This window comes from Pelobates fuscus, chromosome 1 (genome assembly GCF_036172605.1).
Source record: "Pelobates fuscus isolate aPelFus1 chromosome 1, aPelFus1.pri, whole genome shotgun sequence".
NCBI classification, from domain to species: domain Eukaryota; kingdom Metazoa; phylum Chordata; class Amphibia; order Anura; family Pelobatidae; genus Pelobates; species Pelobates fuscus.
The window spans coordinates 391,592,401-391,619,049 of NC_086317.1; the positions used below are offsets into that span (position 1 = coordinate 391,592,401).

General features: G+C 44.0%; 1 protein-coding gene across 1 annotated transcript in view; it reads right to left on the minus strand.

The window, feature by feature from the left end:
• The window catches only part of STAT2 (signal transducer and activator of transcription 2), a 72,240-nt gene extending 46,060 nt beyond the window's left edge, over positions 1 to 26,180 (minus strand). The window contains exons 1-7 of the mRNA XM_063426708.1: positions 26,111 to 26,180; positions 10,239 to 10,403; positions 9,724 to 9,868; positions 7,843 to 7,938; positions 4,544 to 4,636; positions 3,479 to 3,557; positions 3,221 to 3,309 (exon numbers count right to left, since the gene is read on the minus strand). Of these exons, the coding sequence (XP_063282778.1) occupies positions 3,221 to 3,309; positions 3,479 to 3,557; positions 4,544 to 4,636; positions 7,843 to 7,938; positions 9,724 to 9,868; positions 10,239 to 10,369 (633 nt within the window). The 5' untranslated portion in view covers positions 10,370 to 10,403; positions 26,111 to 26,180. The remainder of the gene's footprint in view (positions 1 to 3,220; positions 3,310 to 3,478; positions 3,558 to 4,543; positions 4,637 to 7,842; positions 7,939 to 9,723; positions 9,869 to 10,238; positions 10,404 to 26,110) is intronic.
• Between the last annotated feature and the right edge of the window lie 469 nt (positions 26,181 to 26,649).

Below are 26,649 nucleotides of genomic sequence, written 5' to 3' on the forward strand. Positions count from 1 at the left end.
GTGTGTGGCGGAGGATCCCTCCCCCGCTCCAGGCCTCATTGACGGTCGGCACCTCTGGACCACAGACTCGGGTGCTCTGGGAGGCCGGGTAGTTCCCGCTGTGGGCGCTACGGGGGAGCCTGATGTTCGTCCACCGCCGGTGGTGTATGACTCTCCGGCGGTGTGGCTTGTACTTCGGGGGGGGGTTAGCCCCATGACCTTAAGCCTAGATGGGCTCACGCCGTTGGGTGTACGCTGTGTGGCTGTGCCCGGGGACGGTCTATTCCGTCCCTCTCCTCCTCTCCCCTCCGCATCTCACGGGGGCGGTGGTTGGGTTGCTCGCCGCTCCAGTGTCTCCCAGAAGCGGTGAAATAAGGCATCCAGCCGCACTTGCAGGGATTGGCAGGGCGCTTGCTCAGGCGCATGTACCTCTGCCACCATCTCGTAAGCAGGGATAACCCCCGCCGGTCCATAGGGAGGGACGTGGGCTCTGCAGATTGTCAGCCGAGTGTGGTGGCGGCGGGAGAGCGGCCGTCTCCCCCGGGCCGTGCGTGTGTGTGTGTAGGCCACTTGTGGTGGCCGAGCGGTATCTAGCAGAATATCAACTTAGGTGGCATCATGATGCTGTTCACAGGCTCCTCTGTCGAATGTCAGCTCGTGGGTGTCAAGATTAGGTGGCTATGCAGGTAATTGTGGCTTAATTTCTCATTTGTGGCAGCAGCCGATGTTGCCTGCGTCCGCTCAGCTCAGTATGATGAGATTATATATATATATATATATATATATATATATATATATATATATATATATAAATAAACTATTTTTTTTTTTACTTTTTTCAGCAGCAGGGGTACTGCCTGTCAGCTTCCCCTGCTGGCAGCACTGTGGACACCTATTGCAGCCATGTGATCGCCATGATGGCCCCTGGGGGTCCTAAATTGCAGAGGGTGAAGACAGTCCCTCCTCAGAAAAAGACTGATCGCCGGCGGGGGAACAGCGGCGATCGGTAAGTACAAGGGAAGGGAGAGGGAGGGGTTAATTATTATTTTTTTTTACTTTTACGGAGTGTCTCACCCATCGAGGCACTCAGTATAGGCAGAGCATCGGAAGCCTGCCTGATGGCTTCTGATTCTCTGCTCTACACTGCCAGGCACCACCCAGAAGTGATCGCTCCGGGGGAAGCTATAACTCGGGTGCCCGGCAGTGAGGCGGGGTATTGTATGATGCCTAGACATCGAGCAATACCCATAGAGCAGCTGGAAACGATCACGATCGCTTCCAGCGTTCAAATTAGCCGCGGACGTATGAGGTACATCCGCAGTCCTTAAGGGGTTAAATATAATTTTTAAGTTGGAGTTCAGGGGTGTTGTGTTGGTGTTTGATTGCTAGGATGTCTGCACATACACTGCCACATATATACTTACACAGATATACATACACATTAACAAATAGAAAAACACTGACAAAAACACACAGTTATTTACACACTAAACACAGATACACACACACTGGCACATATATACACAGATACACACTGACAGATACACAAAAATACACACACACACACACCTTGACACACAGATACTGGCACGTACACAGATATACACACACTGGCAGATACACACTGATACACAAACACACAGACCTTGACACACAGATACATATACACACAGAAGCACACACTGACACACAGGTCAAAAGGTTTATATTTTGCAGGCATCCTCTTTACTTTTTTCAGCAGGAGGGTGGCTTGCCTAGAGTGCTGATGGCTGTGGGTGTGTAGTGGTGAGTCTGCAGCACGCTCTGTCTGGGAGGAAGTGACAAGATGTCACTTCGTCCTAGCATCCGCTACTACAGGGTCCCGGTCACAGTCTTAAAGGGCCACTAGATGGGCAAATCGCAGTGGAACCCAAATTTTGTTCTTGCCCTATGGTTCCGCGGAACACTAATTGGGGAACGCTGTACTAGATGAAAGGTTGAGATGTCAATCTAGAATTCCTTTTACAGCTGCACACAATATGGAATCTTTATTGGTGTAAGTTATGCAACAAGCACAAATCAGAAGCATGTCAATTTTGATTGGCCAGCAGCGGTTGTCCCTTTTATGAACAGCATATTGCCAAGTATTGTTTTAGAAATGTTAGAAATGCAGGGGACATGCAATCCTAGAATATGTAGGATACATACTTTAACACAGAAACAGAGATAAAACTATTGATAAGAAGTGAACATGTTAGATTATTAAGGATTGTGTGCAAGACAATGTTTATGAGGGGATGTATCTAAATGAATATAACGGCTTATGCAGATCTATAATCTACATATGCTGATGGAAATTGCTAAATTACATAATCAGAATGTATACCTCTTTGCTAATTAAATCCTATTTGACTTTTCAGTATCACTTCTGGACAGAATTTGCAACACGTAACATTTATAAACCCAAGCAAAAGCCTTTTTTTTTAAATCATCTTGCAGCTTAAAATTTATGGAACCTTCATGTGTAGGCCTAAAAATGTTTTTCAACAATCTTTTGTACTTGCCCCACCTCCTTGGTGACATCATCAGAATTTTTAGCCAAACCAATGCTATCCAATGGAAAAAACATAGGATTGGCTAAAAAAAAAAAAAAAATCGTCAAGGGGCGGGCCAAACGCCATTTTAAACCATTGAATCAACGCACCTCTATGAGGAAAATTCAGCGTCCCCATGCAGAGCGTGAGGACGCTGAACGGCAGAGCTGCCTACCGTGCAGCACTGAGCCAGGAGCACCTCCACTGAGCCAGGAAGCACCTCATGCAAAAAGGTGTTTGCATGAAAATGCCTGCATAGAATTAAATACGCAACAGAACAACGTCATTAAGCTGTAGTTGTTCTGGTGACTATAGTGTCCCTTTAAGTGCAGGTAGATGATGGATTAGGCCATTGCTCTCAGTCTATCATTGGCATAGGTTGAATTTGTACTTGGTAATACAGAAGTGTAATATCCAAAATATTAATTAGGGTGCAGAGGTGGTTGATTTTGAGGGTCATGGGGAGCCCTGTTTTTGTCATAATGCTCCAAAACAAAAGCTGGAGGAAGTATCCATAGACTCAAAGCATTGTAACCAGTATTCATTTGCTTTGGCAAAATATCCCTGTAACGCTCCAGGCACAAAAATCATGGGTAAACAAGATATTAGAGCCTGTTACTGTAAGAATAGTCGAAAAAAATCTCACTTAATATTTCACCCAATCTGACCTTGCGTTTTCGGTCCAGCTCATTAAGTTGTTGTTGAAGTTCAATTCTCTTGGGCTTCAAATACTGCTCCCCATGGCTCCCGTTAGCTGCTAATATATTTGAGAAAAGATGTATCACCTCTGCTCTTGCATCAGTATTAGATATGTGCTCATTTAAATCCAAACCAATTAGGTAAAGGTAATAAGGATGATATGCAAGCACCTGCCCGGTCATGTCAGCAAATATTGACACAATTTTCCTGATGATCAAAATACTCACCAAGTAATTGAAAGGTTTTGTATTTGAAGTCAAACGTTTCCTGCTGATCCTCCAAAAACTTCACTGCATGATCTAGCAACTGCAACAGACATAGAACAGATTACTATTAGTGTAAAGCTTTCTTAGACAGAGGGTATCACATAGACATTACAAGTTTGTGCCTACACTTCATAGAAAATGTTCAGAGTCCTCACAAAAAAATATACACTTTGAGAGCCAACCATCCCTCCCCAACATTAGAGAACAACTATAGAGGCATGTGTAGAGTACACTAAATCAAACGAATGGGCCAGATCTGAACTTGTACGGTCTTGTGAGCAGATTTCAGTTGCCTGAAGCTCTGAACCTACTTGCTAATTCATATATTCAAGTATAAAATATTGTCTTCCTCTTACGTAGCGGCACTTATACTAAAGTGTTGATACGCAAGTGAAGTACTTCCATACTTGGTCAATCCACTGCTTTTGACAAAAAAAAAACATTTTAATATTCCCTTCTTTTGCTTACAAGTCTTTTCTCTATCTACACTGCATCTCGGGAACCCATCACCCTCACTTTCTTAAACATTTCCTCAAAAATAAATTCTACATTATTACTAACATTATTAATGAACGAATAGTACCTTTAATCTAACCAAAAGTACCTACCATCACAAATACTATGGCCTGTTCCACACTTTCTGCACCTTGTATCTAACCTATCCCATTCCCGTTTAGAATCTATACTTACACACATGGATCTCAGTACCCTCTGTATGTTGTATCCTTTTGTTCCTGTCAATTAACTTCTGTCATTCTCTTTGCTCAATGTATTCCGTGTATCAAACATGTTATATCTACATAAATAAATGAAAGGGGGAAAAAAATGCAGTGCAAATCAGTGTACACTGACGGCACGGTTTTGATTATTTACATGGACTCCAGACTTCCTGTTAATCCCTTTCAAACTGGGGTGACAATTTTCAGGTATTTGTCCCAGGTATTTTAAGTTTTTTCGCCATTGTCAGTACAGACAACCAAAACTATGACTTTCTCCACACAACAATAAGTGGCAGCTACAACTCACCTGTGCATGTTCCTTTACTTTACTGACTCGTAGTTCAATCTCAAAATTCTGCCCAACCTCCATAGGAACTTGTACTGGCTTCTCAGCTTGAGACTGTAAAGATGGAGAGAATGCTATTGGACATACGATAATACACATTGAGGGAAAACAAATTGTCACTCAAGAAGCCGTCAACCAGGTATATTTCAACAGGATCTAATCCTACAGCTCTGGTTTGTGCTTTGGTACTGTAGAAATCCAATTATGTGTACATATTATGAAAGAATAAATTACTTTTTGGTTAAGAATAATAAAAAAAACTTTATCAAATTCACACAACATGCATTCCCAATGAAAGATAAGAAAAATCCTACTAAATAAAATGGTTCTTTTAACTTTAAAATCAAATCAAGTTTAAAGGGTTACTCCAATTACCATAACCACAGCAGTTTAATAGAATGCTGTCATTCCTCAGTACGGGGGCAAACCGTTTTAGAATGGTGTGCCACTTACACTGGACCTCCGAAAATGGTGGCTGAGCCAATCATTAATCGGCTCAAGCATAAGATGAATGTTTTTAGCCATTGAATGAACGCTTTGTAAGCCTTATGCACAGAATTAGAATTAGCAAGCCCTGAAAGACCCAGCAAACAGCACATATGTAAGAGTTATCTCCCTGTAAGAGCTAGGGGTCTGACCTAACTCTCTCCCAGAAGGAGTGGTCTGCTGGATACATGAGGCCTAGCCAGGGCTAAGCATCTGTCCCTGAAGACCCAGAAAACCGCACTTACATACCTTTATTAAAACACAATTCCTTAGGGTTTCATTTGCCATCAAATGGGACACTCTTTAAAGAGGCAATTTTCCCAACCAAACAAAATCTGAACCAAACAAAATCTGGAATTTGTGTTTGTTCCTTCTTAATTTAATGGCGTATCTTTTTTACACATTTTTACTTAAATAATTTTTACACATCAAGTGCAACTAAAGAAAAAGAATTTAAAACAGATTTATGCATCACTCCAGATTGTTAAATGCCTCATACGTCTAGATGTTGTGGACTATCTCTCTCATGATGCGTTGCCAGTATTATGGCTGTAAGAGCATTATGAGACATTTAATCTATAACATCTGGAGTGCCGAAGGTTGCCTACATCTAAATAAAATTTTTGGTAGTTACCTCTAGACTAATCTTACCCCTAACACTATGCTTTCAGTAACTGTACACATATCCCTAACCTTAACCCTACAATATCATTAACCCGCATTAACCATAGTCCAGCATTAATTCTTATTCCACACAAACACCACCCCTACACAATAGCAGAGGAATTTCACAGTTTATACAGTACAGTTCTGTACTGTGTGTTTGCAGCATGAGAAGGATCTCGACATGCAGCTCCTACATGCTGCCCCTGTGAATCATATAGTGATAGGTGCTGGGCAGCTTGCACAGCCCAGTGCTGATCACGGTCAACAGATGGGACATGCAAGGAAACCTCATCAGGATCTTTTCAAACCTTGAGGGTCTTGCTCTGTCACAGAGAACCTCTGAATCCCCTAGGATTCCTAGATAATCACTGTGACTAAATGTGACCATTCAACCACAGTGATTTAAGGGCTGTGTGCAACGACTACTTGATATGGCCAGTTGAAAGAGAGGAATCCCACTGTGAGTAGAAATTTAACAAAACTCGCTCTAAATGGCATCCCATGCAGTCCTAACCACATTAAAGAAACAGGAACACAAACATGTATTCACCACTTGCCTCCCTAAATCTAGTGAAATCTTACTTGTATTAAAATCTGCAGCTGCTGGCTCTGTCCCTGTCTGCCTCTGACCTGCCTGCGGACATCAGAAGTGGTGGTCTGAGACAATCACAATGCTTCCCCATAGGATTGAGACTGACAAGGAGGCAGGTCAAAAGCAGAGCTAGCACAAGTCAAACACAGCCCTAGCCAATCAACATCTTCTCATACAGATTGATTGCGTCAATGCTGCAGTGTCTGCATGCAGAGGGTGGAGACACTGAATGGCCGTGCTGCTTACTGTGCAGCACTGCTCCAGGAAACACCCTTTTGCAGCAGGGTCGGTGCAAGGATTTTTGCCGCCCCCCCATATGTTAGGCTCACGATGTGACATCGCAAACCCATATGATCTGCCCATATCATGACATCACATATGTCCCACGCCTTTTTCAACATAAATTAAAAGAGTTATATGTTGCACTTAAGCCCCCTATTTAGAATGGTGGAGAATAACTACCATAACTTAAATCATTGCTAAAGAAACAAGCCTGTGCATTAGAATGTTCAGTTGGCTCGTTAATTTGGTAACTTCATGGTTTCTTACCCAAATTTAGTTCTTTAGTGCAAACAAATTTACTGATTTGTAAAAATTATCTACGTCAGTTATGCTTTCATTTAAGCTACTTTATGAAAACTGCAATAATTACACTTGCAGGGTTAAGGGTAGTGGGAGTTGGCACCCAACCCACTCCAATGGGCAGAAGTGGTCTGGGTGCCTGGAGTGTCCCTTTAAGCTCCTCCATGCAGGGCGTGGAGACGCTTAACACCAGTACTGCACACAGTGTCTTTTCTCTGAAAAGACAGCGTTTACCTTTTAAAAGCCTGCAGTGACAGGCTATAGACACCAGAACCACTACATTAAACTGTAGTGGTTCTGGAACTATAGTGTCCTTTTAATGTGAGGTAAATTAGTTATGTAATAATATTACTAAATAATAAAAATATTGGATTGCCTACTTACCACACCAGATAAGGATAAGAAGATGGTCTCTTGCTGCAGTCTGGCTCTTGGTCAAATACAGGCCCCTGCTAAGTTGCGCCCTAGGTCGCCTTACAGGTAGTGCCAGTCCTGTTTAGCAGCCATCTGAGGAGTGGCCAGTGAAGTTATCACTAGGCTGTAATGTAAACACTGCATTTTCTCTGAAAAGACAGTGTTTACAGCAAAAAGCCTGAAGGTAATGATTCTACTCACCAGAACAAATTCAATAAGCTGTAGTTATTTTGGTGGCTATAGTGTCCCTGTAAAGCCCACGGTTTTCGAGATAGCATGGATGAGTCCTACATCTTTAAAGGATGCATACATATTGTAGATGAAGGGGAAATGCTAGGTATCTTAAATAAGTACCTGCCAATGTATTACCATTTTAGATGCATTGTAAAAATTATGTGTTCTTCTATAAAAGCAGAAAGGATTTGTTGATACTGTCAAATTACAAAAACATTGTTATCAAGCCATTTGTCCAATGTATCACTTTTCATTCAATTCTAGAGCATGGAGATAAACAACACACCTGCATGTCCTGGAATTCTGACAAGATGTTTTTCTCATGGTATAAAAGATCTCTGATTAATTCTGCCAGTTTCTGTGGTTCTGCCTGGTATAGGGCCTGGGAAATAACCACAATCTTTTTTGTTAATCAAATTAAGTTATGCAATTGCAAAAAAAAAAGACACAACACTATAATACATACAATTACATTAAAAATATACTTCCTATACATTAACAGGGCAACTTTTTCCACCTTCTGATTTGGGAAAAAAATGCTTTTTTTTTTTTTTTTTAAACCTTTAAATGTAAATGCCAATGGAAAACAAGGTAGTACTAGCGCTAATATGCAAAGTGAAGAAAACGGATGAGCAGCTGTAACACCAAGTTCTTATCTTAAAAGTAGGTCTAGTGGTAGTGTGCTGGTGCAGCGCTAAAAGTTTATATAATTTTAACAGTTGTGGATATTACTGGTAACACTTGTGAATCAACTTAAAATGTGGGTATATACATGGACAGTACCTTTTGGTATACAAAGAATGTCCTAAGTAGATATTCAATACCTTAAAAACAAAATATACAAAACATAGTGTAAACTGTGACAAAAAAGTGAATTTCAATTAAGAGTGAAAAGTTCCCACTCACACTTTGGAGAGCTAATAGTATATAGCTCAATTTGATAGCTTGTGGGGTCGCCTTCACGGACCCCACAAGCTATCAAATTGAGCTATATACTATTAGCTCTCCAAAGTGTGAGTGGGAACTTTTCACTCTTAATTGAAATTCACTTTTTTGTCACAGTTTACACTATGTTTTGTATATTTTGTTTTTAAGGTATTGAATATCTACTTAGGACATTCTTTGTATACCAAAAGGTACTGTCCATGTATATACCCACATTTTAAGTTGATTCACAAGTGTTACCAGTAATATCCACAACTGTTAAAATTATATAAACTTTTAGCGCTGCACCAGCACACTACCAGTAAATGCCAATGGCACTAAGTTCTGTGGTATATATATTGCCGGGGATATGGTACAGGTCAAGGACAAAGGCTGCAAAAATGTGTGAAGCTGGGGAGCAATATGATGCTGCAGCACAATCTAAATCCTGTCAGTCAAGCTAAAAGTGGCACAAATGGATATCCAACCCCCACCTCTTTTTTTTATTTATTTATTTATATTCTCATTGTCATGGTACAATAAAGGCAAAAAAGGTCATCCTCATGGACAAATTCTATGGAATGATATGGTAGTAAATGGTTTAAAAGGGTAGTCAGGCCACGTTGGCATGATTGCCAATTTGGTATGGTTTAATGAAGCCAAGTTATTGGTATTAAACTTTTGTTTTATGGTTGTATACATCTTGTTAAATAGTTAAATAGTTAACATCAGTGTTAAATAAACATTACTAAATGTTAACAACTTGTCTGTTTTTATTGGATGGGCTGATTAATGTAATAATAAACGAATTGCTAGTGCTATATTCTCTCTGGTTTGTGGAATTCTGTTATAGTAGAATTTTAAATGGAGGAAGTTCATTCATTCATTCGCTATAATATTTTATTAAGAAATATGTATTGGGGGGAAAAAAAATGGTCAGTAAGGCATTCTCAGATGTACTGATTTTAAACAAAAGGTACCGTTCAAACAAAAAGAGGATTCAGCACAGGTTGGTTTTTTTTTTCCCCCAACCTAAAATTTGCAATTGCCCTGTGAATTCTCTACAATACCAGTCTAGTGAATAACCCTCAAAAAGGTGTGTTATGAAGTTATATACAGGACATACTCTACTGGTACAAATAAAACAGTTTTTAGATAAAAAGGGAGACTGGTGTGTTAACAGGTCTTTGGCTTATTTACATTCCTAAGTCAAACACAGAAGGAGCACTATTGTATTCATCACCTGCATATCTAATTTTAGTTTTCGGATGTTGAAGCTCTGAAGTATCTCCTGCTCCTGTGTGAAGCGGCTGTACTGTGTGTCCAGATTCTCCAAGAGATTCTGAAACATAATGTTTGCCAATGAGCGATCCCTGGCTGCTTGTTTCCTGAATGAAAAGACATGCGTAGAATATATGATAAGAAGTGAAACATAAATCATATACAAATAAGCCACAAACAACCATTAGAAAACCCAAAATTACTTGAGCTCACAAATCATAACCATTTCAGTGTTACAACAACAATATAATTTGGAGAATGCAATTATGAACATTTAATTCAGCTTCATAAAAAATGGCAAGTATCATGCAGTCCTGTTGAAGAAGGCACTGTATTGATTTATAAAATAATCACAGTAAATCTTCAGCACACAAGATGCTGTTCACTAGGAGTCCCATGACCTGTTATAAAATTTAACATTTTAGAGGGGTAATTCCCCTTCAGTTATAGAACCAAAATTGCATAGATTATTCTCACCAGTCCTGTGATTCGATCCATGGTGCCAGATACTGACGCACCTCCATAGGCAAGCGTTCATGACTGTACAGACCCAGGACCTGTTCCTGGTATATGTCAGTCATCCCAAGAAGTGCTGCCCACTGGCTCATGTTTGGGTCTATGGTTTCACCAAGACTGCAGTATCTGGGGAAAATAAAGAAAAACATATTTCTTTTTTTGGTCAATCTTTGTGTATTAGTCTTTTTTTTTTCAAGAATAGTTAGAAATACAGAAATAAGTAAGAAGACAGTGAAACAAACACGGATGTGTTACAGGATTTCGAGTAAACATTCCCCTCATGGGGATTCCACATTGCAACATTCACAGAATTATTTTGGATCAGGTTAGAGTTTCTTACTGAAGAAAGAGAATTGCATATAAAAAGGGCCATTACTTACTTATTCAATGCTTTCCTATGGGGATTTCGACGACGCTGGAGGTCCTCATGCATAGCGTGAGGACGTCCAGCGTCGTTTAAAATACTTTTCATGTTCTAAGAACCCGGAAGTCCCTCTTGTGGCTGTCTGATAGACAGCCACTAGAGGAGGACTTAACCCTGCCAGGTAATTATTGCAGCTCATAAAAACTGCAATAATTACACTTGCAGGGTTAAGGGTGGTGGGAGTTGGCACCAAGACCACTCCAATGGGCAGAAGTGTTCTGGGTACCTGGAGAGTCCCTTTAATAGGTTAACTAAACTGGCCATTTTGAGGCTACATTCAAATTACAAGTGTAATTCACAATTTAGCCACAAGATGATGCCAAAAGAATTACCGTATTTTTCGCTCCATAAGACGCACTTTTTTTCCCCTCAAAAGTGAGGGGAAATGTCTGTGCGTCTTATGGAGCGAATATGAAGCTTTACTTACCTGTCTTGCAGCGTTGGCCGGCAGCACAGGGCGCACCGCGGTAGTGGAACTTGAATTTCATGTTCCGGTTTCCGGCGGGACTGAAAGGAAGTGCGCACAAGCTGAGTGCGCACTTCCTTTCAGTCCCGCCGGAAACCGGAACATGAAATTCAAGTTCCACTACCGCGGTGCGCCCTGTGCTGCCGGCCAACGCTGCAAGACAGGTAAGTAATTATAGGACAAGGGGAGGGGGACAGTATGGGAGGGGGATAAAGTCTATGGGGAGGGAGGGGGGTGGAAGTCTATGGGGAGGGAGGGGGGTGGAAGTCTATGGGGAGGGAGGGGGGTGGAAGTCTATGGGGAGGGAGGGGGGGTGGAAGTCTGTGGGGAAGGGGGGTGGAAGTCTGTGGGGAGGGGGGGGAGTGGAAGTCTGTGGGGAGGGAGGGGGGGTGGAAGTCTGTGGGGAGGGAGGGGGGGTGGAAGTCTGTGGGGAAGGGGGGTGGAAGTCTGTGGGGAGGGGGGGGAGTGGAAGTCTGTGGGGAGGGAGGGGGGGGTGGAAGTCTGTGGGGAGGGAGGGGGGGTGGAAGTCTGTGGGGAAGGGGGGTGGAAGTCTGTGGGGAGGGGGGGGAGTGGAAGTCTGTGGGGAGGGGGGGGAGTGGAAGTCTGTGGGGAGGGGGGGGAGTGGAAGTCTGTGGGGAGGGGGGGGAGTGGAAGTCTGTGGGGAGGGGGGGGAGATGAAGTCTGTGGGGAGGGGGGGGGAGATGAAGTCTGTGGGGAGGGGGGGGAGATGAAGTCTGTGGGGAGGGGGGGGAGATGAAGTCTGTGGGGAGGGGGGGGAGATGAAGTCTGTGGGGAGGGGGGGGGAGATGAAGTCTGTGGGGAGGGGGGGAGATGAAGTCTGTGGGAGAGAGGAGAAGACTATGGAAGGGGGGGACACTATGGGACAGGGGAGAAAAAAAATATTCTGTACAAACTGTCCCATAGTAAGAAACACTATGGGACAGTTTGTTCAGAATATTTTTTTTCTGGGTTTCTTCCTCTAAAAACTAGGTGCGTCTTATGGTGAGGTGCGTCTTATGGAGCGAAAAATACGGTACTTTAAAAAAACATTAAAATGTTATTAAGATAAAATTCCTCTAGATAACAAAAAATTGAAAAATTATATATATATATATATATATATATATATATATATATATATATATTATATACACATACAGTGAGGAAAAAAAGTATTTGATCCCCTGCTTATTTTGAATGTTTTCCCACTGACAAAAAAATTATCAGTCTATAATTGTAATGGTAGGTGTATTTAACTGCAGGCCCATTCAGCTGTGATAGGCCCACACAACTGGCTTATACCGGTATGTCAATCTTGTGGCTGGCTACTTACTCCCTTTCCTCCTGATTGAGTTCTAGGTGAGCTGAACACTAGGGCTAGCCCCAGCTGCCATCAGGGGGATGTCTTCAACCAGTAAGAATGCCTGCAAGAATGAGACTAGTATGGGCATGCTGGTGGAGAATGCAGGGAGGAGAGGCATACAGCTATCCCATGGTAAGTTGGGAAAACCTCTAAATCACATTTTCACACTACATATTCCCTTATTTAAAGGGACACTGTAGGCACCCAGACCACTTCAGCCCATTGAAGTGGTTTGAGTGCTAACTCCCATCACCCTAAACCCTGAAAGTGTAATTATTGCAGTTTTTATAAACTGCAATAATTACCTTGCATGGTTAAGTCCTCCTCTAGTGGCTGTCTACAAGAGGGACCTCCAGCGTCGTCAGAATCCCCATAGGAAAGCATTGAATAACGCATTCCCATGGGGAGATCTTAATGCAAGCTTGTCTATTGCTGTGCAGGCACATTAGGTCAGGGGAGGAGCCAGACCCAGCGCCAAGGGACATCGGTGCTTGATTCAGGTAAGTTTTAACCTCTTCAGCGACGTCAGATTGGGAGGGGGGGGCATTCCAGGACTCTACAGTGTCAGGAAAACTGGTTGGTTTTCCTGGCACTAGAGAATCCCTTTAAAGCAGCTCTGTCACCTCCATATCAAATATTAGTATTTAATGAAGATAGAAGCTTTATGAAATACTCTGATTTGCTGGAATTTCACTGAAATTGCATCCCAGTCAAAAGATATACTGAGACCAGTCTCAGTCTTTCTATGGACGATCCTGCAGTCTGGTAGACAGCCACTAGAGGCATTCAAAACCCTGCAATGTAAACATTGCAGTTTTACTAAAACTGCTAAGTTGCATCTATAGGATTAAAGGGGACAGTGCACCCAAACTACTTTAATGAGTTGAAGTTATTTGGGTGCTATAGTGTCCCTTTAAACAATACAGCTCATTTCATCCACAGCCAGGGAACATTACGCATTACAGTTGGAAAAATAGAAACACTGATTTACCAGAGTGTCTCAGGAGTTGGTGGACAATGTGGTAAATCACTCTCGGCTAATGAGAACAATCATGCTATCTCTGTAGAGTGTGGGCACAGAGCTGGGCCATGGCTTATCAAACTGTGCTAAAATTATTTGACATCCTACTGTGGGATAAGGGTTGGATTACCCATTGGGTGACCAAGGTATGGTCTGGTAGGGTTCGACTTTGAAACGCTGTGCGTACAGAGATATAGCCCTTTGCTTGGCAGAGGGGTAAATCCACCTCTGAGAGCATTATTAGGATATCATTAGGAATTCGGAGCTGGCTAATATCAAATTTGTGCATACTACACATCTGTCGCCAGCATGCACGTTATGGATTTGGGGTCACTCCACCCAGGTCCTCCCCTCAGCTAGAAGAGGGTCAGGCTGCAGAGGAAACTTGGCCTTTGTGCTGGAACAGAGGTAAGTTATTGCATTATTTTGATCTATGTTTTTGTTGTGGGAAACCAGGTCAGTAAAGCTTACACTGATCAAAAATTTCTTAAAAACACCTAAAATTAACCCTTGAATCTTTTTTTTTTTTTTTTTTCTCCTGTTCAGACTCAGCGGATCCCCTGGCCACTGGATCCCTGTGCAATGTGTCTCGCCCATCAGCCACAAAACTAAATTTGACAATAACAAAGATATGTTTGCTAAACAAATTTTTTTACATTTATTTTATTACAAAAATAGAACATTTGATGATATTTAGAAAGCAACAACAAAACAAAATGTGTATCTGACTTCTACATGGGCACAAAAACATTTGAAGCTGTATCATAGTGATGTGGAATTATTAAAAATCTTTATTGTACTTGTATTGAATTATTGTACTAACTCCATTTTAACTTTATACTGTGACTTCGTCCTCCATTTTGTCCTCCTAACCTGACTTCTTCAATCCTCCATTTTGTCCTCATGACTTAACTTGTTCATTTTAAAACTACATTACGTGACTGAACTTCTCAACCCAATTAATACAGTAGACAAAGACTGTGTTTCCTTCAAGGACAAGTACCAGGAGGTGCTGGCTACTCCTTAAGACTTGCCGGCTACTCCTTAGAGCTTGTAAGATAGTACAGTTTGAAGGCCACAGAACACAGTAGTAATGAAATGTTCTATTCATAAGAGACCTTGCACCTGGACATAAAGCCTGATATCATTGACCGTGTAAAATGACGCTTAGGACCCCCTTGTCCCCCACCCGTGTCTAGAATAATCCCACCTCTGATGGGTGGACACGGGACTAACCTCTTAATTCTACGAACCAATAGGTAAGACACTAACCCCGTCACTTAACAATTAATCCAATTGATGATGTTTATTTGCTGATATTCTAATAATCAATGATGACGCAAAATGCCTCTTAAAAGGGCCTGCGCGCCCGCTTTTTCTTCACTTGCCAATAAACTTTCTCGAAGTTATTTTAACCTGAACCTTGCGTGTCAGACTTAATTACTTCAGCGTATATACGCAATCTAACTTTATTGATTTGGACAGGAACAGATAGACTTTGAACATTTTGGTTTACTTTCAAAAAGTACCATAACAACTTGGCGCCCAACGTGGGGCATCGGGCTATGTCCGGCCGGTGAGCCGTCCTAAGGAAGACAAGGGTGGACGGAGGAATCCAGGGGGAAGGAAGGGAGATTGATCACCTCCAGATACACGGTAGAGACTTCTGCAGAGCCACCGGTACGTTCCGGCCCCTTTGATTGACCCGTCCACGTGTCTGTGACTGCTTCCCGGGAGGACATCAAAGACAGGTAATATCTTGCCCGGTGTCTCGTTACTCACTTGTTTACCTGCATTTTAGTCTATCTGTTGCCTGGGTGTGTTTGAATTGTTTGCCTGTTTCCCCATTTTGAGATAAAGGGGGGGTGGACCTGCAGGGGATTTGCCTGGGGTTCTGTCTTGCTTGTTTTCCCCTTTTTGGGATAAAGGGGGGTGGACCTGAGGGGATTTGCCTGGGTCTTCGGTTTGTCTGCTTATCTGTTTGTATTTTGCCCTTTTTTGGGATAAAGGGGGGGTGGACCTGTGGATGTGTTCCTGGGGGTCTTCTGTTGCCTGTTTTACAGTCTAGCTAGCGTTTTGGTAACCCACAGCTCCGGCTGAGGGGAGTCCGGTTTTGGTAACCCACAGCTCCGGCTGAGGGGAGTCCGGTTTTGGTAACCCACAGCTTTGGCTGAGGGGAGTCCGGTTTTGGTAACCCACAGCTCCGGCTGAGGGGAGTCCGGTTTTGGTAACCCACAGCTTTGGCTGAGGGGAGTCCGGTTTTGGTAACTCACAGCTTTGGCTGGGGGGAGTCCGGTTTTGGTAACCCACAGCTTCGGCTGAGGGGAGTCCGGTTTTGGTAACCCACAGCTTTGGCTGAGGGGAGTCCGGTTTTCTTTGGTAACCACAACCCTGAGCGCTGGGGCTTGTGGAATTCCAGTTTTCTGTTTTATTTGTGAGGGGGACTCTGTTTCCTGGGGGGATTCAAGTAGGCATTGCTTGTTTTCCGCATCACGTGGTAGTGAGACTTATAAAGTGGGTTTTATAGGGGCACTACGGGAGCGAGGATAAACGTGGCCGCATTCTTGTGGACTGCAGAGTAGAGAGAGGCTGACGGAACTCGGACCGGTGTCAGTTGGTTTCCGTGGCCGCTGGTAGTGAGACTTACGAAAGTCGTTCTCCGAGCGGAGACACTACGGGGTTGAGGGAGGTGACTTTGGAGTAAGCACACGAGTAAAGGAAAGGGATTATTGTTAATTTCATTTGAACTGTGATGCATGCACTGTATTTCAATTGTATTGTTGTCTTGTTTGTCTAATTAGGAGTCTCATGAACTCCTGTGTCTGTCTCTAAGGATTTTCCTTGTCTTTCATCCTTTCTATACTTCCTATGTTATTATACTATCCACTCCCATTCCTCTTAAAAGAGAAGTGATTGGTCACACACTTCTCACCTCGCTCCACTCCGTGTCTACCACCCCGGGTAGGCGGATTCAGTGACTAGTCTACGTTTTGGGAAGACGCACCTGAGAAAGTCCCACGGTTCTCGGGTGGCAGTCGAGCATTGTCGACGTTCTTGTTCAGTCTTCTCTCTCTCTCTATATATCCAGGACGTTGGTATAGGGGTAAAGGGATTATGGGACAGGATTTAAGCAAGCCCAGTAAGGGCTGGTTAGCATGTGATTTGGTAGAAAACAGAGAGGGTGAGGAGATGGTTAAAGGTGTTGAAAAGATTGCAAAAGTATGTAAAATCACTGTACCAACGGGTGGAAGATTGCAACCAGAAAGTTGGCGCAAGTTACTGGCAGAAATGAAAGGCAAGCTTACAGATAATGGTTTATTAAAGACTGCTGAAGCATGGTACAGAGTAGCGAAGGCTATTCAGCTAGAAGGTTGGGTTGAGGAAGAGATAAATCACAAAGGTGTGAAATTGTTTGTGTATCATAATAACTGTGTTGCTGGAGTTTACCCTCAGCCAGCGCCCCAAAGTGGCGCCCAGGGGACGTCTATCCCCAAGGTTCAGTCAGCAGCAGGTGATAGCCAGCTGACTATGTTCCCCACTCCCAACACCCATCCCGTCACCTCCCCTGTCTGCCCGGTCCTGAATTCTGATGGATCTTTCTTTTCCCCCTCCCCGTCTCTAACATTCCCATCATCCTCATCCATCCCTACGTTACCTGCTGTACCTCCCCCTAAAATTTCACCTGCCATTCCTTCCCTACACTCTCTCTCCGTTAATGATCCCCTCCCCTCTTCCTCCGCCCAACTAACCACCTCCTCCACCCTTGCCCCGGCTCCTCCCTCTACACCCACCCCTACCAATCCCTCTCCGTTCCCTCCCATCTCCACCCCAGCCTGGCCCTACCCCTTCCCATATCCCATGGCCCTGCCCTATCCCGGATATCCACTACCCACTCCCCAAGCCACTCCCCAGGTTCCGGTCATGCCCAGTCCGGCACAGTCTGCCCCGGATGTGCCCTCTTCCAACATGGCCGCCGCTTCTTCCCTTAACCCTAACGTAGTACCTTCTCCGGCCACCAATATGGCGGCCCCCAGTTCGGCCCTGATGCCGGTAATCCCCGGTGACTACCTATCCCCAGGTTATGACTCGCTAGCCACCCCTGCATCTGGGGCTCGTTCCCAACCACCGATCCTTTCACCTCATTCGGGCCCTGCACCACGCAAAAGAGCCAATATCATAGAATTCGATGATGACGAGATGGACAGGGTGTCCCATGTCTCATCAGAGCTTGCCGCGGGAGCCCCAACTCATCGTTCTATCGATGACCCCTTTGGCCACAAGGGTCGGGGAGAACAGGTCCCTCCTAAATATGTTGCTTTCAATCCCACTCAAGCTAGTGCTCTAATGAAATCACTCCCTGACCCAGAAAAACAGCCTATGCCCTTCTACCGAGGGGTAGTTCAAATTCAAAAGACTTATTCCGCCGCATGGCGTGATCTACTGAGTATTTGTGCTATTAAAGCAGGGGATGCATATTGGCCGAGCATGGCCCGACACCTCAGTACTGATCTACTCAGCAGTGATGTTGATTACCCCTCTGGAGTAACTTTTTGCACCCAACTAAGAGAATGGGCTAAGGACAAACTTGCGGATCAGGCTGCTGGCCTTACTGATGTTATTCAAGAAAAAGGAGAATCAGTGGAAAGGTTTCATGCAAGACTGTACCAAATGTTCACAGATTTGGGGTTTGATCTCACTGACAAGATTCATTCACAAATGTTGTCCGGTGCATTCGTCCAAGGTGTTAAAGACCCAATACGCAAGGGAATCATTGCTGCACGCCCCGAATATAAGGTTGTTCCCCTAGATACTTTACTCCTAGTTGCTAGGGGCCTAGAGTCTGCCCAGACCCTTAGAAGGCCAAGTTCTGCTCCCCTCATGGTGGCACGCACTACCCCTATTCCCAAGGGTACCAGACCAGAGGAAGGTGTTTGTTTTAATTGTAAGGTCAAAGGGCATTTTAAAAGTGATTGCCCGGAACCCAAGAGAGAGCCAAGAAAGCCACACAGGCCTGCCCCGGCCCCTAAGACTGAGAAGGAGGTCCCAATAATTGAGGAACCAGATGACTAGGAAATTGGCAAGCCTGTGTCATTAACCCCTGTTATGGCAGTGTCTACAGGGGATAAGGGGGGGCCACTTGCTACAGTAACTTTGCCCATTGAAGGCCACCCTACCACATTTCTTGTTGACACAGGTGCAGCCCGTAGTGTTCTACGAGAACGAGACTTGCCAGACCCATCTTTCCTGTCCAATATTGATGTCTCTTGTGTTGGAGTGGATGGCCAGCCGAGACATAGCCCTCTAACAACCCCGCTACGAGTTGGCTCTAGCCTGCTCGCTCGCTTTGTAGTATCCTCCACATGCCCCATTAACCTGTTAGGTGCTGATGTCCTCTCACGCCTGCAAGCATCCATCACCTTTACCCCGGATGGGCAGGTAGAAATGTTTACACCTCTGTCTATATCAGACACTTCAGCCCTATGCTCTTTGCCTCTGATGCTGCATTTAGAAAAGCCCCGTGAGGAGACAGCAGAATTAAGGTCCAATTTCCCAGAGGAATTAAAAACACATGTGCCCGCAAAGTTATGGTCCTCAGGCCCAGAGGACATAGGTCACCTAAATGTTCCCCCTGTGGTGGTAAAGCTTATTCCAGGAGCTAAGTTACCAAGAAAACCACAATATCCATTAAAACCAGCACAGTCTGCTGCAATTTCTGTCCACATTAAGGCACTCTTGGAGAAGGGTGCCCTTGTCAAATGTAAATCTGAATGCAACACCCCGTTATTTCCTGTGAAAAAGAAAACTCCGAAGGGTGAGCCAGAGAAGTACAGGATGGTTCAGGATCTCCGTGCTGTTAATGAAGCTACAGTCCTGGACACCCCTCTTGTACCAAATCCTCATACTCTGCTCTCTGGAGTCCCACCATCTGCAAAATTCTTCACAGTTATTGACCTAGCAAATGCTTTTTTCAGTGTCCCACTGGACCCATCCTGCCAATACCTGTTTGCTTTCACCCATGAGATGCAACAGTATACCTGGACTGTCATGCCCCAAGGGGCACAAAATTCACCAAGTCAATTTGCAAAGGCCATGGCCACCACCCTTGACCCATGGCAAGCCGAGCACCCAGAAGTCGTCCTGCTTCAGTATGTGGATGATTTGCTGCTCTGTGGAGATGACATACCCACTACCGAAGAGTGCTCAATTAGTCTGCTTTGTTATTTGGCAGAACAAGGATGCAAAGCTTCGCTCATCAAGCTACAGTTCTGCCAACCTTCAGTAATTTTCCTTGGACACTGCCTATCTCAAGGTACCAGACATCTTACTCGGGACCGGGTAAGAGCTGTGCTGGATATTCCGCCTCCAAGGACTTCTAAGTCTCTTCACGCCTTCCTAGGCCTCATTTCCTACTGCAGAGCATGGATCCCTGAAGCCTCTCTGCTCATGCAACCTCTCTATGACGCACTTAAGTCTGACCCTTTCTGTTTAACTAATGAAGCTATGGACAATTTTAATGCTCTCAAACGAGCCATTGCTTCTGCTCCTGCCTTGGGCCTACCTGACTACTCCAAAACTTTCAAATTGTTTGTCTCTGAAAGACAAGGCCACGCAACAGGAGTGCTCACCCAAACTAATGACTTAAGAGGCCGCCAGAGGCCTATTGGATATTTCTCATGTCAACTGGACATTGTGGCCAGAGGGACTCCTTCCTGTCTCAGGGCTGTTTTTGCTGCGAGAGAACTCATAGAGAGGACCTCAGACCTGGTCCTTGGCCACCCTCTGGTTGTTTTGGCCCCTCATGACATCTCTGCCATCATCAACCAAGTCCAGCTCAAGCACGTGTCTCCAGCCAGACACCTGCGCTTACAGTGTCATCTTCTTTTGCCTGACAACATTTCCATCCAAAGATGTCAGGTGCTTAATCCGTCCACTCTTCTTCCACTCCCTGAGGGGGGTATCTACTATGGATTTATCACGGATGAAACCTACATTCACCTGCTCTGTGGATGTATCAAGAAAGTCATGCATCCACATTTGACATTTTATGAAGGTGAAAAACCTCTCTGTGAAGGCCCAGATCACGCCTTCTGCACCACGTGGTACAAACCAAACATTACCCCTGAACCTTGCTATGAAGATGAGCTTTACCACCGGACCGATGTAAAGCTCACTGCACAAGACTTCTATTGTGACTCTGAAGGCAATAGCATGGTCTTGATCCAGCTACCTCAACAACTTAACTACCTTTACCGTCATTGGGATACTGCTATCCCACATATTCCTGTTACCAAGTTGAAGACAAGGTCATGGAATGATCTTGGGCCCATGGCAAAACTATGGGCCACCATGAATGAAGAACAGCTACAGGAAAATGGTATTGTCAAATACCCAACAACTGACCTTCTAGAAGCATGGCCACGCCATTTCCTGGAAAAGGAATTTCAAGATCTGGTCATAAAGAATGATTATGACCCAGAAACACCTCATGACTGTTTTGAACAGATGAAAATGGAAACAGTGCACTTACCAACTGTGCATGAGAACCCATTACCAGATCCGGATTTTACCCTGTTTGTGGACGGATCGAGATATGCCGATGAAGGAGGAACATATCATACAGGATATGCCGTAACCACAACAGATGAAGTTATTAAATCATCACCCTTACCGCCAGCAATGTCTGCACAAGAAGCTGAATTACAGGCTCTGACTTCAGCATGCAAAATTTCCGAAGGAAAACGTGCCAACATCTATACAGATTCAAGATATGCTCTAGGCGTGGCACATGACTTCGGCCTAATTTGGAAGACTAGAGGATTTCTTACCACCGCCGGTACACCAGTCAAACACAGCACTGCAATCAAGGAGCTAATGGATGCCCTCCTACTCCCCAAAGAAGTGGCCGTTTTGAAAGTAAAGGCCCATGGGAAATTGGATACAGATGAAGCAAAGGGCAACCATTTGGCTGATCAGGCTGCTAAGTTAGCGGCCAGGGATTTGCAGGAAGTGGATGAAGAAGTGTCCGGACAAGAAGAAGAAGTCCCTATTTTTGCTCTGCAAACTCTTCCTACTGATTTGCGAATTTTACAAGAACAGCAAGCTGCAGTCACTCCTGAAGAAATCCAGAAATGGAAAAAGAAAGGAGCTATCCAAAAGGACGGAATATATTACAACAACCTCAAATTTTGCCTTCCCAGGAATTTGTATCCAGCAGTTGTCCAATGGGCACATGGGCCTGCACACCTGTCAAAAGAATTGATGGCCGCCCTCATACAGAAGTATTATGAAGCACCTGGAATCACAACATTGATCAATAGCTTTTGCAAGGCCTGTGTCATTTGTGCAAAATGCAATCCAGGAAGACCAATTAAGGTGCCTGCGAAACACCTGGCAAAGCCCATGTACCCCTTCCAACGAATTCAAATCGACCACATCCAAATGCCCAAGAGTGGGCCCCATGAATATGCACTAGTAATAGTGGACATGTTCTCAGGCTGGCCAGAAGCCTACCCAGTGGCCAATATCACTGCAAAAACAACCGCAAAGCGCCTACTTACAGATATTGTATGTAGATTCGGACTCCCAGAAGTTATTGAGAGTGATCAAGGCCCAGCCTTTACAGCAACTGTGACTAAAGAAATTTGGACTGCTCTAGGGGTGACCCTAGCCTTCCATACCCCTTACCACCCACAAAGTAGTGGTAAAGTGGAGCGCATGAATGGCACTCTAAAAACCAGAATGTTAAAAATGTCACAAGAAACAAAGATGCCCTGGCCAGAAAGCCTACCAATAGCTCTATTCAGTGTTAGGCACACACCTAGAGGGAAGCATTCACTGTCCCCATATGAGGTTCTATTTGGGACAGCACCCAGACTAGGTTGTTATTATCCGCAGCAGTTGCAACTCCAATCAGATGTTTTAGTAGACTATGTAACTGAACTTGCAAATGTCCTAAACAAAATACATGCCCAAGTTTTCTCTTCAATTCCAGATCCCGAATTGGATACAGGTTCCCATAACCTACTTCCCGGAGATTGGGTCCTGGTCAAGAAGTTTGTGCGGAAAAATACCCTGGAACCAAGATTTGACGGTCCATTCCAAGTTCTCCTGATTACCGCAACCTCCGTCAAATTGGCCGGTAGGCCAAATTGGATCCACGCTTCCCACTGCAAGAAATCTCCTGCCCCAGAGGAAGCGAATATCGCACAAACATGTATCTCTGGTACATCTTCTCCTTAATTAGCCTTATGAAGGCCCAGCAAGTAGCCATTACCAAAGACATTAGTGGGTACACCTTCTGGTATAATTCATCATGCACCCAGGTGGCTACTTATACCTTTGACTACTGTGATATTGTAGAATGCCCATTTCCCACACCACAAATCCAGAGCATCTATAGAGATATCCCTCATTCGAAAGACCCATATGTTTGTGTAGTTGATAAACAATGGGGGCACAATTGTGATCATTGGGGGGCGGCGGGATGGAATGCCGGGCCTGCCTGGGGTTACAAACCAAAAAGTGCCGTAGCTAAAGTAGATGATCATGGTAGATCGCTTCTCCAGAGAATGACTTTAAGAAAGCCTGGAGGGAGTACACCAATGAAATTAATTCTTAATATTGAGCATCCAAGCCCAACAGATGCAGACCAGTATGTGATGGGAATGTATTGGAAAAAGGGTTCCTATAAAAAGTTAGGGCATTTCTACCTTAAAGATATGTGCAACTCTTCTGAGTGGCAAGGGGCCACCCATATGGTCCCTAACCCATTAAAACCTCATATCCAGACCTTTCAAGACATGATGGCCATTGCTAACCCCACTTTTGAAGATACCATGGCCGCTGAAACAGGTTTTAATGATGTAAATTTATGGTTAGAATGGATGAAATATAATGCTAATAAGCATAATAGAACCGCATGTTATGTGTGTGGCGGTGCCCGGCCTCACCTGGGTACCGTACCTTTAATCCTACCCGTAGATATAGAAGAATGTGTTTTAAGCCTTTTTGCCTATCACTATAATTTTAACAGGTCCATATGTATTGCATGGACAAAGGAGTATCCTCTTCTAGCCAAAGATGTCAAACCCCCTGATGGTATTACCGTATATAAAGGTAATTACACTTGCTATGCCATGTACGATGGTATTGGTAAATTTGTAGGTAACTTTTCAAAAGGCTATTGTGCTACATACAGAACTGTCCCTGTACGCTTGCTGCAACATCACACTAGGTCACTAGGAGACATTTATTGGTTGTGTGGGGATTTACAGCTAAGATCCAGAATGGACACAGAATGGTGGGGAGAGTGTACTTTGACTAAGGCCATTATGCCTATACATATTATTTCTGACACACACCTCAACACCCATGAGTTCAGCCACACTAAGGTTAAACGTGACGTCCCAGTGAAAGGAAGTTTTGATCCTCATGTATATATTGATGCCATTGGAGTGCCCAGGGGGGTGCCCAATGAGTTTAAAGCTAGGGATGAAGTTGCTGCAGGATTTGAATCAATTTTTACCATAGTTACCGCAAACAAGAATCTAAATTGGATAAATTACATTTATTATAATCAACAGCGTTTTGTCAATTACACCAGAGACGCCCTCCAGGGGTTGGCCGAACAGTTGCAGGCCACATCCCAAATGACCTTCCAGAATAGAATGGCCCTAGATATGATCTTAGCCGAAAAAGGAGGGGTTTGTAAGATTTTGCCCGACACTATGACATGTTGTACCTACATCCCAGAAAACACAGGCCCTAATGGCAAAGTCACACTAGCTATAGAAAAATTAAATGACCTGTCTGAAGAGTTAAAAAGGAATTCTGGGATAAAAGATCCCTGGGAAAGATGGTTTGGTTGGATGACAGGATGGCAAAAGGCTTTAATGCAGATTGGTATGGCTATACTAATTTTTCTTTTTATCTTTGCTCTTCTCTTTTGTTGTGTCCTCCCATGTCTGAGAAAATCCCTCATGAAGACTGTTGACCAAGCAACACCCACTTTGACCCATCTCGAAGTTGATGACCAAGAATTCCAAGACATCAACTCACCCTGTCTGCCGCTGCAAATTATCCCCTTTGTTGATAAAGTGCAGGAATTCTAGGAAGGGACTAGATTAGGGACAGCATCTGTCAGTGAATGGTAAAGGCCCCATGTGGAGAAGTGGTGGGTTAGCTGCCATGGGATACCCTTGGGTGTGAAGCGTTCGAGAGCCATACTGACGGATGGTTAGCCTATTAGGGTCGGATCTAGGGACAGCCTTGCACTTTGCATTAACATCTAGCTAGCGGCCACGGGGTTTCTGTGCCTTTGGGTTAACACGTCTTCTGATACTAACATAATAAAGTTTTATCTCTTAGAATCTAACATTTCATAGGGGGGACTGATGTGGAATTATTAAAAATCTTTATTGTACTTGTATTGAATTATTGTACTAACTCCATTTTAACTTTATACTGTGACTTCGTCCTCCATTTTGTCCTCCTAACCTGACTTCTTCAATCCTCCATTTTGTCCTCATGACTTAACTTGTTCATTTTAAAACTACATTACGTGACTGAACTTCTCAACCCAATTAATACAGTAGACAAAGACTGTGTTTCCTTCAAGGACAAGTACCAGGAGGTGCTGGCTACTCCTTAAGACTTGCCGGCTACTCCTTAGAGCTTGTAAGATAGTACAGTTTGAAGGCCACAGAACACAGTAGTAATGAAATGTTCTATTCATAAGAGACCTTGCACCTGGACATATAGCCTGATATCATTGACCGTGTAAAATGACGCTTAGGACCCCCTTGTCCCCCACCCGTGTCTAGAATAATCCCACCTCTGATGGGTGGGCACGGGACTAACCTCTTAATTCTACGAACCAATAGGTAAGACACTAACCCCGTCACTTAACAATTAATCCAATTGATGATGTTTATTTGCTGATATTCTAATAATCAATGATGACGCAAAATGCCTCTTAAAAGGGCCTGCGCGCCCGCTTTTTCTTCACTTGCCAATAAACTTTCTCGAAGTTATTTTAACCTGAACCTTGCGTGTCAGACTTAATTACTTCAGCGTATATACGCAATCTAACTTTATTGATTTGGACAGGAACAGATAGACTTTGAACATTTTGGTTTACTTTCAAAAAGTACCATAACAATAGGACTGCTCAAGGATGGATGGACCAGGGGATGGATGGTAGAAAGTTTTTACCAATTGCTTCACAAAAATAAACTAACCATACAGCTGTTTAATAGTTTTAAGTCTATAAACCAGGAGCTCATTAGCTGAATTTCTTTAAAAAATTAACCATTTTCTTCCCGGCTGGGTAGAATTGCTCTGGCACTCTTAAAAGTCACATGCTCTTCATTAACCCCTTCATTAATGTCCTCACAAATTCCCTCATTACCTCTTAAAAGACCTCTTTATTAACCAATTCACTGACCTCCTCATTACCCCTTCACTGACCCATTCATTATCCCCTTCATTAACCTCCCCATTAACCCATTCACTAACACCATTGGCTTCACCTTCCTAGGCCATTGGTTAATTACTTTACCAATTTAAATGTCTCCGTTCACTCAGCCGTTCGATGTCCTCCTTTGATACCAATAGGAAGTCCACACAGACCCGCCCTCAGTTATTACATCAAGCCCCGTTGGTCTTACGGCCCGTCAATCACACGGTCATGCCCACTGCTGGCAGCTCTCAGTGAGGGGGCGTGGCCTAACGCAGAGCTGCGAAGAAGGCTAAGCCTTCCGCTGGCTGCGGACCTGTGAGGATGCAAGAACGTTCTAATTCGATTGGCTGGCGAGAATGATTGCAGAAATGGGCGGGGTTCAGGAGTGTTTCACGCTGCAGACATGCCTATTTCCCAGGTGTGACGTCACGAAGGTGGAGGGACAAAGATGTCATGTGGAAGCTGGGGGCGTGGCTACCACAATTTGTTTTCTAAATATTTGCTGTCAGCTAGAAAAGTATGTTTTATTCATATAATGTTCTACATAAACCCCTCCGACTGTTTTGGTTTTTCTTTTTATTTCTTTCCGACATTTCTTTCACTTTGCCATAACCACTGTCAGCTTCTTCTGAGCCTTC